Below are 16,630 nucleotides of genomic sequence, written 5' to 3'. Positions count from 1 at the left end.
ATAAAAAGCTCTGTGATTGCAGGGAAAATTGCACTCAATTACAAATAAAATTACCCTATCCAACAATTGATTAATAATAATAATAATAGTAAATAAGCTCCTTGGGATTGGGCCTGATTGAAATCCAGCATTAAGTGCCAGGGTTCATCTAAATTCAGTACTGATCCACACTGGACCATGAGTTTAGTCACCCAAAAATATTTGGACAGTATAATATAGACCAAAAGTGAAAATCGTAATAATAATAATAATAATAACAGCAACAACAATAATAATAATAATAATAATAATAATAATAATTATTATTATTATTATTATTATTATTATTATTAATAATAATAATGATGATAATAATGTAGGGGGAGTAAGTACAATTGGGGAAATTTCTGGAATACTATCAGATTTTTTTTAATTTGTATTTTTTTTAGTTCAGTGAATGTAAAATGCTGTTGTGCTGGTGAATAAAATATCTATATGAATTGGGACAATATTGTGTTTCTTATGCCACACACTAATAGGTACATTGGCCTCAGTGAGTTTTAGAAAAAAATGTCCCAATTATTCAGTAAGAAAAAGAGGTGGAAATCGTATTTTATGGAAAGAAAGAAAATATTTAATAAATAACCAGGCCCCATATACCAGCTGGAATGTTATAGCGCAACAAAACAAGTAAAAGTTAAAAAGGGGAAAAAAACACATTAAAAGAAGGAAGAAAAGAAGTAAAAACAAGAAAAAAAGCCATGGGTATGCTTCTGGATTTTTGAAGGGAAAAAAGCTGAAATCAAAAAGAGTCACGGCAAGGGCAACGTTGGTTCTTACGCTCTTCTTCCCGGGCCCTTCCCCAAGAGCAGCCACAATAGCAAAGTACTGAATAACACGTTTCGTGTTTACAGTTTTGCCCGCGCCGGATTCTCCGCTTGGGGCCACAGAAGACGATGAGTGGAGTGAAGGAAAGACAGGCACATTATGCAAAAGAGACTTGTGTGTATGTAGTCATTCACATGTACAGGACTGGATTCAAACTGGGAATTACATCAGTATCACATTGTTGCAAATTATTTTTTTATCTGTGTATATGCAGTGTCGGACTGGCCCACTGGGATACCAGGAAAAGTCCAGGTGGCCCTCATGCTGCTAAACATTTAGCCTATTTCATGGCCATTCCTTATTTCTATGAGAACAAAGTGGCTAAATAGATGGAATAACAGATTATAGTATGTAAAGAAAAGAGACTAAGAGAATAGGAGAGGAAGAATAATAATACTAAAAGTGGGCCCTTTGTCTAAGATTAATTGGTGGGCCCCTGGTGTCTCAGTCCGATACTGTGTATAAGGTGTGCTGCAAGTTGGACATCCCTGATTTTAATCAGAAATATTACCCCCAACAATGTTTGCTCCAATATAATTGCTACATGGCATTAGACTATGGTGTTGCTTCCCAGCTTCAGTAGCATAATGACTATATGGACCTGGCCATTCTCTCCCACATACTTTTTGGCTCACTCATGTGCATAATCTGAATCTGGGGGAAGTGGTTGGGAAGTGGGCAGTATTTTGGGTTGCCAGGAAGGTCTGACTATGGGCATGCATGTAATGTAACCTGCATCGATGGGCATCTAAGTAGCCAAACAAAATGTAGGCATCATGGGAAGAATAGGGCCATAACTTATTCACCTTAATATATATAAGGAAACACAATGAGTGAAGCTTAATAGATATTATCTAAAGTTGGGTTCATAAGAATCCCTGCATTGCCCTGCCCCAAATCTTTTCTGATTCATCCCTGCTAATATAGGTGTATACTATAAATAAATGTTTAAGGCTCATTTTAGTCATAGCTCTCCTTTTCCAATGTGCAATAGCAGCATTTCATCATATTATTTACTACAAAGTTGCAAATGACATTAAAAGAAAAAGTGCCCGCACTCGAACCAGTGAAACCAGCGGTGCAAGATCAATGGTATTGTAATACTTCAATGGAGGATCAGCACTCACTGTTGTTTGTGAATAAATTGGTTTACTATTTCAGACAAATATATATATATATATATATATATATATATATATATATATATATATATATATATATATATACACACCTTAAAATTAAGGTGCTCTCAGGGAACCTTTACATAAAATACATAATTTTTATTTAATATATTTAAAAAGAGGGTCAATGTTTCGGTCTGTTCCCAAGAGCTTTTTCAACACCTTCAACACCCACTGAACAATGAAAATCCCAGCAATTCAGCAGCACTATTACTGAAAGTGGTTTTCCACCCAAATTAGGTATTGTCATTTTTTTTATGGTGGAATCCAGTGTCCCTTAATATATATGTTTTAGCCTTAGGGGATACTGGATAAAATTATCTCCTAGGGAAGAGTTGTTTAAACAATATATGAAATTGTGTCGGAAGCGTAAAAAAAATATGGTGAGGTTTTTCACTAAAATCCGAATTTATCTAATTTTTTAAATAAAAAAAACACGACCAAACTCTAATACCCGATTTGACCTTATTTATTATTAAAAAAGCTTGATTTAATCTGTTCCGGTAAAAACTCAATTAAAATTGAGACAGTTTTTGCCAGAATTGTTTGAATTTTTGGACCTTTTTCAGCTGGAATTTTTTTTAATTCCAGCATAGACCGCAGACACTTCAAAATAGGATAGGGACCCCTCTGCCATTGACTTATACACAACCTCAGCAGGTCTGAGAGGGCGGATTTTAGGATTCTGGCTTTTTGCTGCATCATGCTTTATAGGAGAATTCAACCCTTTATTAGAAAAACCCCTACCCCCTCCCCTACATAGACCTCCTCCCCTCCAGCTTAGCTGCTACCCCCTGTAAATGCCCCTTAATTTTTACTTACCCCTCTGTGCAGATTCTGTCCAGCGGAGTTCACGGGTATCATCTTCTTCTCGTCAGTAATCTTCGGGAAGTAAGTGCCGTATCAGTGCATGCACAGTTGGAGCTGTCTGCCTGTCCCGAACAACTGCGCATGCACCGAAAGTCACGGAAATTGCCGAATTGGCACAAGAAGACCTGATGATTACTGAAGAAGATGGCTGCCGTAAACTCCGATGCCCTGAATTTGCACTGAGGAGTAAGTAAAAATTTAGGGGCATTTACCAGGGATAGCAGCTAGGCTGGGGGGAGGAGGGAGGGGGGTCTATATAGGGATGGGGGTAGGGTTTTTTTTAATAAGGGGTTGAATTCTCCTTTAATAAATCTCAAAAAATTTTAGTTTAAAAAAAACAAAACAAAAATTTGCCCCAAAAAGCCCAAGTAAATAACCCCCTTAATGTATAATTCCTTGGGCAGGCAGACATCACTATTCATAAAGAGTCTCCTACACAGAATATCACCCCAGTGTATATAAATATAATAAACAATATGACCACATATACTATAGCAACAGGATTAAAAAAACACTTTCACAGTAGCGACATGTTGCCAAAATAATCCACTAATCTTCTAGATTGGGCGTCTGCTCTAATGCGTCTGGAAAATGCACTGACACTCTGCAGACAAAGCTCTATGTGAGTGTAGAGTTACTGCCACTGACAATGAAGATAAACCATAGGGCTCTATATCCCAACCCTGTCTGCCCATTGTTCCTGGGTGATTTCACCCCTAAAAATAGCATAGCAGACATTGCACACCAATCCCAGATAACAAAGGGCACAGACATTGATAGGGAAATAGCTGTAGAACGATAATAGCCAAGCGTTTTAATTCCGTACCCCCTGCTTTACCTAATAAGGCTGGAAACTAAATGAGACCTGAATTCTTAATTTAGCTGTAGTCTCCCTGGCGTTTTAGGGCAAATCCACCTTCTTAGTTAGGTTATTTTTTGAGATGATGATAGGAATATGGTCTGCAATCTTTATAATAGGCCAGGATATGCATATTTGTAGCCAGAGACACAGTCTTCTTCTGATCCTGGTAACTAAGATGATCTACTCTTCTTCAAAGTCTATTAACATATTTTTATTTAGGAATGTGGCCAATACAGACAACTGATATTTACATTATATACATGAGGATCACGATGAATGAATTGCTCATCTAAACATCAGCCTCCTGACTGTGCAGACAATCAGTCATAGCATCATACAGTTTCTTTGCAACGGAGGAAAGCTTTTGGAAAATGACAGAAGGTAAAACCATAAAGTGCTGGAGCTGATGACTGAATTTATATACAGTCATTTCTACAGTATACCGTATATAACCTTATGTTGGACCATGTAATATATCAGTGCCAAGGTCTCTTCATAAGGCATTAAATAATATGGGGAATATAGCTAGCTAGCTAGGTTTATTTTACAGCCTGTTATCCACTGCAAATAAGCAAGAGGAAGAATTGATGATTTGCAAGTGAATATACTTCTTGACACACTTACTATAATGCCTTCTAAAAGACGCGTGAAATATAATGCTAACAGGCCATGCACTAGTCTCCGAAAGGATTAAGGTAATTGTAATGGTTGTTGGCACCTAATTACTCCCTAAGAGCAGCAGTTGCCAAACACTGACGCTAGATGCCAATGTAGTGACTGCACCTGAAATGCCTGGAAAAGATTTGTATTGATGCATGAGGACTTTTAAAAAAAATGCCCTCATGCAACTGGTTCTGATTATTACATAATTTTTATATGGAATGAACCAAATAAGTGGCAAATGACTTGAATCCAGCCATAAATAATTGGTACAAAGCACCCGGAAAAAGATCTTAAGGTGGCCACACACTATAATATCTGCTCGTTTAGTGAGGTCATCAAATGAGCAGATCTTTCCATTGAGCCATCAATGCTTCAATTAACCAATGCAGTCTGGTATATCAAACCTGCCCAATCAATATCTGGCTGATAAACTGCCAAATCTATCGGAATCGGGCCAGAGTCAGCAGATTAAATCTGCCCATGGATGGCCACCTTTACAAGCTAATCAAGCTATTAGAAACATGGCATTACAATGACAATATCAACAGTTACCAAGCAAAACCTTAAAGGTTACTTACGTGATAAGCATTGATTGATTTTCCCGATCTATAAGAAAGGAAATGAAAGAGGCACTTAGGAACACAAAGGATTATATAAGTAAACACGTCAATCAGGTTTTGCTTGCGTTAACATTTCTGCAATGAGGCACCGTGAGATCCATGCCTTAGGCAACAATGAGTGAAACTTTACCAGGGGTGACAAAAAGTCCCCATAAGTATCTTTAAGAAGCAAAATCAGTATTGAGTATGAGGGTAGCGTCAGGCTGCATGGGACTAATCTACAACTCTGCTTGCTTCTCAGTGAAACCTCTGGTTAACCTGAAAATATTGTTTAATTAATTACCAGTCCTTTGTCCAAGAATGGACTTTAAACTGGCCATGCAATCCAGATTTGCGAAACATGGGGGGAAATTTTGACAGACCATAGTTCAATCCTATTGGATCACAATTGTCTCTGCAAACTAAAATTTTGGTGCACTGGTGGAAGAAGTAGTTTCTCCTCAATTCCTCTCAGGTATGATGAGGGCTAAAAATCTGTGATAATGGGACAGTAGTATTTTGCTGTCCGTGTGTATAACACCATAAGAGAGATTACATTCAATGAAAAAGTCTAATATTCTTCTTCTAATTGAATTTCCCCATTTGAACTCTATGGAGCATGAATATAATGGTGAGGTGCTTAGTTAGGCCATAAGCCTTTCCTTGACTTTTAAGGAGCAACTGTTTCATCTTGTCCTTAGCATTCTATGGATACTTACTGCGCACCATGTCATTATATGCATTGTCCGCAATTGAGTAGATATGGGGTGGAGCTTCTGAGCGCCTCTTGCCCTTGTAGGCAGCTACGACAGTTGCTGTGTAGACTGGCAGCCATTTGTAGGGGTTGACGGTAACACAAAACAAACCAGAGTAGGTCTGTCAATTGGAAAAGAAATGCAAAAATGCAAATTACTTTTTACTATTTCATATAAAGGTATCTACTGCATATCATTCTCAGCTAGTACAAACAGACAACGTATCTTGGGCTTAAAGATAAAATAAAATAGTTTAAACAGTAATTATTATTACACGTCTTGCCTTAATCCTTCATCACATCTGCTAAACATAGATAAAAGGGAAACCTGGAAATGTAAGATCGAACTTGGTATAGAGCTAACACCCTCGATTTTATAATTTATAGCACCCATTTAAACATCATTATCCTTATAATCTAAACCTTCAAAAATGGCTACCATGATTGGATATGTGGAGACTTCTAATCTCCAAATAAGCACTATCGGTAATTTTTACTGTTCTTGATTTAAGAACAAAACAATTGAAGATAAGTCATTATTCACACTGTAACTAAGTTCAAATAATATTTGAAAGTCCCCCTACATTTTGTTTTTTTGAACTATTCCATGACAGTATATGTTACCATTCAGATTCAGAGAGGAAGTTTCAGTAACAACAGAGGACAATACCAGAGCCCAAGCACAAATAGCCCACTCACATAAATCATCCAGTTTGCATAACGTCTTTTCAGATTGGAAAGAACAGACGCTTCGTTCAGATGAGTTAGCATGGCCATATCTTCAAGCATATCGAATTTTGGGGGGTTCATCGGCTGGAGGTCATCTTCCTTTACAGTAAGTAACTGACAAGAAATAATTCAGAAAGTCATCAACTCTGAAATAGTTTATTGAGTAATTAAACAAGAACGTTGTCCTGGCGAACTGGTTTAGGGTCGGATTGACCTGCCAGAGTATCTTCTAGTGGGCACAGGCCCTAGTAAGCCCCAGTATAGACAAACCCCATCAGCCTTTTTGTATTGCCAACATAAACAGACCTATTCTCTATGCCATTTGCCACTGTCTCCTTTATAATTGGTTAGTGTGGGCCCTGCCGACCCTAACTCGCAATATGTTGCCATTGTAGGAACTGCTCCCAAGCTGTACCCTCATCTGTTCTCTTTATATTTTACTTCTGTGCCCACCGCTGGTTCCAAGACTTCATCAGAAATCTTCAGGTGCAGTGGAGGAGTATACTTCCCCAGTCTGACCCATACCTTACCCCCAATGGATGGCCCAATTTTAACCGTAACCCAAACCAACTCGAACTGATGGTCAACCCTTGAGTCACCATGAGTTTCGGGTCAACATCACTATTGTGCAAATATTACATTTGTACTCAAGGGCTGATTCCTATTAACCATTCCAGCTTTGCAATGTATTCTGTACTTCTGTATATTAGGGGGGCAATTTATAAATGTACTTTTTTTTCACAATTCAAACTTTTTAGCTCTAAAAATCTTGCTTGTGAAAAATGGTTTTAAAACACAACATTTTCTATATTTATTAAGTGCAAAAACCCATGAAAAACTCTCATGTAAAACGATGCCATCTAAAAGTTGGCAAAGTCATATAGAACTTAATGTTCTACTTATTCTACTTATTCAGATTCTTTCCTCATTTCTATTACTTTGTGCTTTTTATATTTGGATCTTTTAATAAGTAGACATTCAAGTTTTTTAATATGTTTAGTTGAGGTGAAAAATACAAATAAAATAAGGGGTTGAAACAGTGTCTATACCTTTTTATCTTTAGTCTCCACGTTGACTTGGCCACCATTCGAGTCCTTGATTTCTATTTCAATGTAAGCTTCCTTATCATCTGGAATCCAGGCTTTTTTCTTGCCTTCAAGAAAAAAACAAATCATCTTGGAAATGTATAGAGGCCGATTATTTAGGATTACAATGAACTCTGGATTCACATTCAGCTGGTTTAACATAATAAATTTGTTAGTGAGTGAATGCTTTGGCTAACTTGTAGGAACTGCCATCTGCATTGCTATCTATGGAGCTAAAACACTGAAGACTAATAATGACTTGATTCCCAGGTTACCTTCATGCTAGAGGTGCACGCACTCAGGTGAGACAACAATCAAAAAATTCGTTTTACTGGACTCGATATCAGAGTGTGCCTTATCTTTTTGGAATCTTAGGCTAGGAAAGTGGGAAGCTTACCATCAAAGGCGATGGTCTGCAACTTCATAATCTCATGAGCACTTTTCCGCAGATAATCAGCAGCCTCCCCAAATTCAGTCATGTCCAAAAGAGAACTCATGGTGGCAGCTTACTAGATGTAAGCCAACAGCAAGGACCAAAGTTGCCCAGGAAACTTGTGAACTCTATAAAAATGGGGAAAAAAAGTTATAATCAGTTTCTAAAGTGGAGTTTTTGGGTTGAGGGCACTATCACAATGTGCTGTTCCAGGGAAAATTCATTATTTTACATACATTTTATTTCAGTTTACATGTTTTGTGCAATTTAAATAAAACAGTCAGGTCATATGTTAAGGTAGACTCCAACTTAACAGACCAGGTATTCAGTAGTGCAGTTGACATGACATACCGAAATGATGTCTAGCATTTAAAAATAACATTATGCTTCTATTTATGTTCCCTTCAGTGCGTACAGACCAACAGCCAGTAATTGCCAGGGAAGATGCCTATATTTGACTTTCTGTCCCAGGAAATAATCCAGGTTTTTAAGTTGATTGACCTGCACAAATGCATTTCAGTCCTCCTAAGGGCAGAAGCAATTGCTGATGTCTGAAAAGGGTGCTCAAAATAAATGACATCTGCGATGACCATGCCATTTTATCATAGAGGCTATGCTTAAACTGGTAGCAAATAGCAGGTTATTGGGAGGCTGATACCATTTAAGAGAGCACACAATCATCATTCTTTCTATTGATGTCAGTAAAATACAGGAATAGGGAGTATGTTTGGGTTGACTTAAAAATTATAAGTAGAAATGCTCAGCTGGCTTTTCAGTTGTGATAGATGGTCGTCCAAGTTATTTGTGGACTCAACACACCCAAAGGATGAAAACGAGTGGCGTAACCAAAATGTTTAGTGATTGACTTGTTTTACCAATATTTATTGAAACTGTATATAAATTAGGGCCTCATGGGGCTCCCATACCTCCTGGGTCCCCCCTGCAGCCGCGGGGTCTGCTTCCTCTATAGTTACACCCCTGATGAAAACCTTTCTTTATCAAAGCAGAACGTTTATTTTATTTGCATATCTTGGTAGAGCAGATCTAATGTTTACATCAATATAAAATTATTTACAGTTTTTTGTCTTTTCAGGCTTTTAAGACTAAATCAAAGCAAACAAGTTAGAAAACAAATTCAATAATGATAGATAGTTTATGTAAAGCCTGTAAATTCTACCATTTAAACCAACAACCTCTTAAAGGACCTGTTACCCTTGACAGGTTCTTAATAATGTAATGTGACCTGCCGTTTGCAAAGCTAACCACGCATTGCCCTGAGGTTAAACTCATTGTTTGTGTCCACCACAGATTCTGCTCATTCTTGGCCTGACCTCGTCTTAGCTTTACACAGACTGTTGTGTGTGACACTGGGCTGCACCCAACAGGTGCTCTCTCACCCTGTCCTAAATATATTCCTTAGGGGATGTCAATGACCAAGCTTTCCATTCAGTAAGAGGTCAATTTGGAAAGCTTGAATTAAAAATACGGCTTAAGGTGGCCATAAACAGGGAGATATACACTTGTTTGGTGGATCTCTCCTCGATATGCCCACATTGAGGTGGGCTGATCCGATCGTGGGCCTTAGGGTCCAACGATCGGATCAGAATGGAGGCAATACGGGCGGTCAGATCGCGGGACTTCATCAAGGAACAGATGCAGCCATGATCCAACAGGATTTTTTACCCTGCCCGGTTGACATCTGACCGACATCGGTCTTTTATCAGCCCGTGTATGGGGGCCTTTAGAAATGCACTTTATCATATACTTTGCAATTGGCTAAAGCTGGCCATAGATGTTGAGATTTTTAAAAGATCAGATCCTGATCGTGAGACCATGATCTTCTCGGAACGATCGTACGATCTTACGTATTTACCATCAACTAAAAAGACCAATTTGCCAGGAAAACAAAGGGGAGCTGCCTGCTTGGCCCTGAAAACATGGATAGATTGCACTGGGACCGACAAAGATTTTTTGACCTGGCTGATCAATTTCCTGACAGATGTCGGCCGAAAAATCATAAGATGTACGATCGTTCGAATCCCACTAACCGCACGATAATTTCGAAGGATTGGTCGGACTTCCCTAAAATCGGTCGTTCTGCAAAAAGAATCATCGCGTCTATGGGGAGCTTAAGTCAAAATTACTTACAAACAATTCCCCTCAACCCACCTGTCTTTATTTAAATGTTATCACAATTAGCAAGGCTACATAACCTTTAAACAACAATATATTCTGCACTTTGAAGTCACACGTCAGGAAGGGTTTCCAACTCAGTCCAGCTGACAAATAAGGATTTAGGCAAGTGTGAGTCCATACTCTGGACTACAGAGGTACAAAGAATATGTTAACTACTTCTTTACACTGTGATTTCAAGTAAGACATGCCTAAAAAAGCTGGGCAAACCCACACTTTCTACTGCATCTGCTTGACCTTTATTTACAAATATAAATTTGAAGATAGATAACAATGTGTTCATTCTCTATTATACGGGGTGAGTGGGAGATTCGTTTTAAAAACTGAAATGAAGGACTACTTTGCCTATAATTGGTTTCGCCATGTCACGCATTTAATGCTAGGGACAGCTGCCTCTCTTTACAAACCCTGTCTGGCAGAGGGCAGGTTCAATAAGACTCGAAAATGTAAACAATTCCCATTATTTCTAATAATAACTAGAGCAACTGGGGGGCAATGAGCCCTTATACTGTCACAAAGCAGATTTATTCCATTAAACAAGGGCGTGCAAGTACAAGTTAACTTCAGTAAGGGCAGCGGGTTACAAACAGCCCCTAGACTGACTCGTGTTAAACCCAGCTTGGTATGTACAGTTCAAAGATGTTTATGGAATGACCAATGTCACTAGGAAAGCGCGTGGCCATGCAAGGCTGGGCTGAGTATTAATAGAGAAGGCTTTAAGCTCAGCGAGGGGAATTTCATTGTACGGAGCTCAGCAAAGTAACCCACTGTATAAATCTGCAATAAGCAGAACTGAAGGAATCGTGTTTCATCAACTGCAGAGGGGAGACTGTGTTACAGTAAATAACATTTATCTCTACTTTATTTTTTTTCAAGATAAATCTGTTTTCTGGAAAGCCCCAGGTCCCGAGCATTCTGGATAACAGGTCCCATACCTGTACTGTATGGGATCAGTTATCTAGAAACACGTTATACAGAAAGCTCAGGATTATGGAAAGGTTGTCTCCCATAGACTCCATTATAATCAAATAATCCAAATTTTTAAAAACAATTTCCTTTTTCTCTGTGTTAATTAAACAGTGCTTTGTACTTGACCCCATCCTCATTTGAAGCAAAACAATCCCATTTGGTGTATTTAATGGTTAAATTATTTACTCGTAGACATAAAAGTAAGGTAGTCCAAATTAATAGATTTATCCGGAATACCCCAAATCCTGAGCATTCTGGATAACAGGTCCCATACCTGTATTTCAAATGAAATTAATCTTGGTATAATCCATAGATTCCAATCCAACAATACCCCCTAGACATCGCATACAGATATTACCATTGCTATTTAAAATACTGCAAAGATTGTACAAAGTGCTGGGCGAATTTATTCGCCAGGCGCGGATTTGCAGCGAATTCCCGCAATTCGCTGCCGGCCAATAAATTTGCGAAACTGCTGGCATAAAAAAAAACGGATGCCAGCGTCAAAGACGAGATGCCGGTGCCGTTTCGCTAATTTTTCGCCGTTTCGCGAATTTCATGGGAAATTCACAAATTTTTCAGCAAACCGAGACGCCCCAAATTCGCCCATCACTAATTGTACAAAATGCTCACAATATGTCAGGGCTTGTGTATGGAAAAGCAGATGAAAGACATAAAAGCTTAGTTCAATTGCATGTATTAATCATTTTTTCATAGTTGCATGTTCCTTTATCCTCCTAATAATAGGAACAACGGAATATCTAGGCTAGGTTAAAAAAGAGCCATCAAATGTTACAAAACTAAGGGGCCCATTTACTTTGTTCGAATGAAGGAATTGGTTACTTCGACCTTCGACTACGACTTTGACTTCAAATCGAATGATTCAAACTAAAAATCGTTCAACTATTCGACCATTCGATAGTCGAAGTACTGTCTCTTTAAAAAAAACTTCGACCCCCTAGTTCGCCACCTAAAATCTACCGAAGTCAATGTTAGCCTATGGGGAAGGTATTGCAATCTTTTTTTGGTCGAAGAAAAATCGTTCAATCGATGGATTAAAATCCTTCGAATGGAACGATTCGAAGGATTTAATCGTTCGATCAAACGAATTGCGGTAAATCCTTTGACTTCGATATTCGAAGTCGAAGGATTTAACTTCGACAGTCGAATATCGAGGGTTAATTAACCCTCGATATTCTACCATAAGTCAATTTGCCCCTAAATCTAAGTCATTAGGAAGCAGCCGTGAATCATGTTTACCTAAAACATCCTACTTAAACAAACAGAAAAGATGACAAATGTCTGCTTCCTAAAACTTGCAACAATTCTGATTCAAGTTTCTTTGGATTGATTTTTTTAAAACCATGAAATAATTTCCCAGATGCACAGTAATATCTTTCATATTGTTGAATAACTGAATTGAAATGACAGAATATAGAAAGTAAGTTTCTATGCAATCTGTCCTTCCTGGAGCGACTGTTCCAAAAAAAATAAAGAAATAAAGAAAAAGATAATGAAATTCTGGACTTTCTAAGTTTGAATTATTCATGTCAAATCAGGATATATGGTTAATGATAGATCTTCTTGGGAGTGAATTGGGAGCTTTAAATCAGCAAAATGTAAGAATTTTAAGCACAATAGAATCTTAGGAAGAAAAACCAGTATTTTGTAAAAATAAAGTTTTGTCATATTTTCAAAATAAGAATTTATACAGGTATGGGATCATTAGCTGGAAACCTATTATCCAGAAAGCTCTGAATTACGAGAAGGTCATCTCCCATAGACTCCATTTTAAGCATATCATTCGACATTCTGAAACATATTTCAAACTAAGATAGAATTTATCCTTACTGGAAGCAAAACAATCCTAGTGGGGTTATTTAGGGGCTTATTTATCAAAATCCAATTTTTTCAGTAAAATTAAGTCTGAACAAACTAGAATCCATGATTTGACCTTATTTATCATTGAAAAAACTTGATAAAATCGGTTAAAAAAACCCCCAAAACATTTACAAAAAGAATCCCTGAATTTTTTGAGTTTTATGCCCAAAACGCTCAAATTTTTCATGAAGTCGCTCAAAGTCCCCCAAATGTTTCAGATTTTTGACCGAAACTCAGCACAGATCATGATATCTTCAAAAATTTGAAATGGGACCTTTGCCATTCTACAGGACCCCGACAGCTTGGAGATGGAGTATTTTTCAAATTCGGTCTCGGGTATAATAAATCATGAAAAGTTTGAGGTTTTTGTCCTCTAAAAATGTGGGCTTTCTAGTAAAAAAAATATTTTTTTTAGTTTTTGGCATTTGGACTTATAATAAATAACCCCCTTAATGTTAAAATGATTTTTTTTGTTGAATTAAGGTATATAGATCCAAATTATGGAAACCCCAGGCCCCAAGCATTCTGGATAACAGGTCCCATACCTGTATTGTACTACTGCATAAAAATATCAATATACCTAGAAAGAAAATATTGCACTGTGTGATTTATTTGATCTGCAGAATAATGTCAATAATATTATTTTTATGGGAATAAAAATTCCTGGATTTACTTAATACAATGCTGAAAAAAAGAATTAATGCAATTACATTTCAAAAGTTATTCTTATTTTCAAAACAAAGACTTGAAGAGAAAGGATACTGATTATTATCACATTTCAAAGCTTAAAAACCTTATTCTAGAAAGAATAAGTTCTATTCCATGGATTAAACAGAACCAGAGCACTAGGCTCATCATTACCAGACCCAAACAAATATTTAACAGTACAGAACAAATGTAATATTGCTTTTTAAGAAAATAATTGCTACATTTTTTATTCCGTAAAATCATTGTGAAATATATTAGTGTTAAAACTGCATCTAAATACAGGTACGGGACCTGTTATCCAGAATGCTCGGGACCTGGGGTTTTCCGGATAACGGATCTTTCTGTAATTTCGATCCTCATTCTTTAAATCTACTAGAAAATCATGTAAACATTAAATAAACCCAATAGGCTGGTTTTGCTTCCAATAAGGATTAATTCTATCTTAGTTGGGATCAAGTACAAGATACTGTTTGATTACTACAGAGAGAAAGAAAACTAATTTTAAAAAATCTCGATTATTTGTTTATAAGGGAGACAGCCTTTCCGTAATTCTGGGCTTTCTGGATAATGGGTTTCTGGATAACAGATCCCATACCTGTACTATTAAACATGTTGGCTAATGTAAGTTCAGTTGCAAGTTTTGCTTATAAAAATATATAAAACTGACGTCACGATCATTAAATAGCATCTCATTCAGGGTTTGAAATGACTTTAACAATGTTCACTCTGTACTTTAAATTATAATTATTATTATATTTATTTTCTCTACCCTCTATTTTATATTCCCATTTAATATTGATGTATAAAATATTTACGTTTCACAATTTCACATGTCTGCGAATGGGCTGACCACTGCCACATAGAATTACAATATCTTTGATGACATTTCACGCCCAAGGAAAGGTACTTATCCTTTTTAAACACAGAGCTCCATTCAAGTGCCTGAGAAAAAAAAACTGATCTCTTGTTTTCACAAGTGAAATCTCTTGAGAAATCTGGAGATTAACTGCAAGATATTGTTTCCCAGGCAGCTGAATGTCCAGAATCCATGAAAACAAACATTTTATCTCCTTTATAGATATAAAGAAATACAAACAATGTTATACCTTAAATATAAATCATTTCAATATTATTTCTATGTTATTTCTAATATAGATATGGAATAGGAGAAAGTGGTTACAGAGGGCAATAGGAAGGAGGAGGAAGAGTTAGAAGAAAATGGTACACGGAAAAAAAACTGTACAGTTCAGGTTATAGAAAAGGTGTTGAATTATCAAAAAGGTTAATATGAGTAGAATAAGACATAGGAGAAGTTATATTGGGGGGATACTGACAATTAGGAGATGTATGAAACAAAAGGATAGGGTAGATAGGTAAACAAAAGCTGTCCAACAGAATTGTTTCATAGCGCAATATAATGGGGAATTTATGGAGCACTGATATTTATGGATATGGACATATTATCACTATTGAAATAAATTGTCAAAAGTAACAAAGTAAAGGGCTAAACAAGGTAAGGAATAGCTGTACGTTTTTCAAAAATGTTTTCAGGTTATATTGAATAAAATATTGACAAACAAAAAGCGTGAGAAACCTTCTCTAATGAATACATGATACAAGTGATGCCACTTATAACACTGCATTTATACAGTATAAGAACTCTATGGGTACTATCCTTGGGTTAATATTGGGGGTTATGGTAAGGGCTGGCTGGAGTTAGTAAGTTACATACAGACAAAACACAACACTACCGACCTTGCTACAGGACTGAGAAACTGTGGGTGGGATACACAGAAGCCGCTTTTTATTGTGTAGCTGAAGGTCATGGCAGAGGGCAGATATGTCAGAAATTCCCATGTGTCAGATCCATACAGTTCCATTGGCCACTCCGTTCAGAGCGACACAAAAGGGAAACTCCGACGTTATCTCCTAACTGTGCAAGTTATTTTTACTCCTCAAACTGCACAGAAGGCACCACACTAAAGGATGGGCTCGCTCACACTATATATATATTGTCTAGAAAATTATACATTATATATTTTTGTGTCTCTCTCTTTCTATATATATATAGAGAGAGAGAGAGAGAGAGAGAGAGAGAGAGAGAGAGAGAGAGAGAGAGAGGGGGGGGAAGAGAGAGAGAGATACAGTGTTCATGCATGAGAGATATTATAAACACAAGAGACTTTAGACTGTAAGCTCCACTGGGGCAGGGACTAACATGTAACATTTCATAAACTATAAAGGATTAGGAGCTTACGATCTAATGGCACTACTATAGGAAATGCTATTTTTTTTACATATTTTTCTTTCTTTCTCTCTCTCTCTCAAAGGTCCCAACGGGGTTCGAAAAGGTCATTGTACATACTAATACATGATTACTTTGTAGTAGCAAGACCCTTGGTGCTGGTTTTCGTTATATATATATATATATATATATATATATATATATATATATATATATATATATATATATATTTACAGTTTTCATGCATCAGAGATATTACAGTATAACCTCAGTTATGAGACTTTAGACTGTAAGCTCCACTGGGGCTGGGACTAACATGTAACATGTCACCAACTATAAAGGATCAGTCCTGCTGCACAAAAACAGTTTTTTGTTTTATTTAGATATATATAGAGAGAGAGAGAGAGAGAGAGAGAGAGTATATACAGTGTTCATGCATGAGAGATATTATAACTCATGAGCTTACAATCTAATGGCACAACCATAGGAATGGTATTATTGTTTTAATGTTTTTAAATCTTTTTTATTCTTTTTTTAAATGATTCTTTTTTTTTTATTGTTTTACACAATATATATTGTTTGCAGGCATAG

At 36.8% G+C, this 16,630-nt stretch overlaps 1 protein-coding gene across 1 annotated transcript in view; it reads right to left on the bottom strand.

Annotated features, from left to right (window-relative positions):
* The window catches only part of LOC108701067 (myosin-7B), a 39,008-nt gene extending 30,815 nt beyond the window's left edge, over nucleotides 1–8,193 (bottom strand). The window contains exons 1-6 of the mRNA XM_018235218.2: nucleotides 8,008–8,193; nucleotides 7,575–7,678; nucleotides 6,496–6,639; nucleotides 5,762–5,918; nucleotides 5,022–5,049; nucleotides 820–916 (exon numbers count right to left, since the gene is read on the bottom strand). Coding sequence (XP_018090707.2) covers nucleotides 820–916; nucleotides 5,022–5,049; nucleotides 5,762–5,918; nucleotides 6,496–6,639; nucleotides 7,575–7,678; nucleotides 8,008–8,107 — 630 coding nt within the window. The 5' untranslated portion in view covers nucleotides 8,108–8,193. The remainder of the gene's footprint in view (nucleotides 1–819; nucleotides 917–5,021; nucleotides 5,050–5,761; nucleotides 5,919–6,495; nucleotides 6,640–7,574; nucleotides 7,679–8,007) is intronic.
* Between the last annotated feature and the right edge of the window lie 8,437 nt (nucleotides 8,194–16,630).

Source organism: Xenopus laevis, chromosome 9_10L, assembly GCF_017654675.1.
Source record: "Xenopus laevis strain J_2021 chromosome 9_10L, Xenopus_laevis_v10.1, whole genome shotgun sequence".
Lineage (NCBI taxonomy): Eukaryota > Metazoa > Chordata > Amphibia > Anura > Pipidae > Xenopus > Xenopus laevis.
The sequence above is the reverse complement of the archived record's forward strand: the minus strand, read 5'-3'. Positions and strand labels throughout refer to the sequence as shown.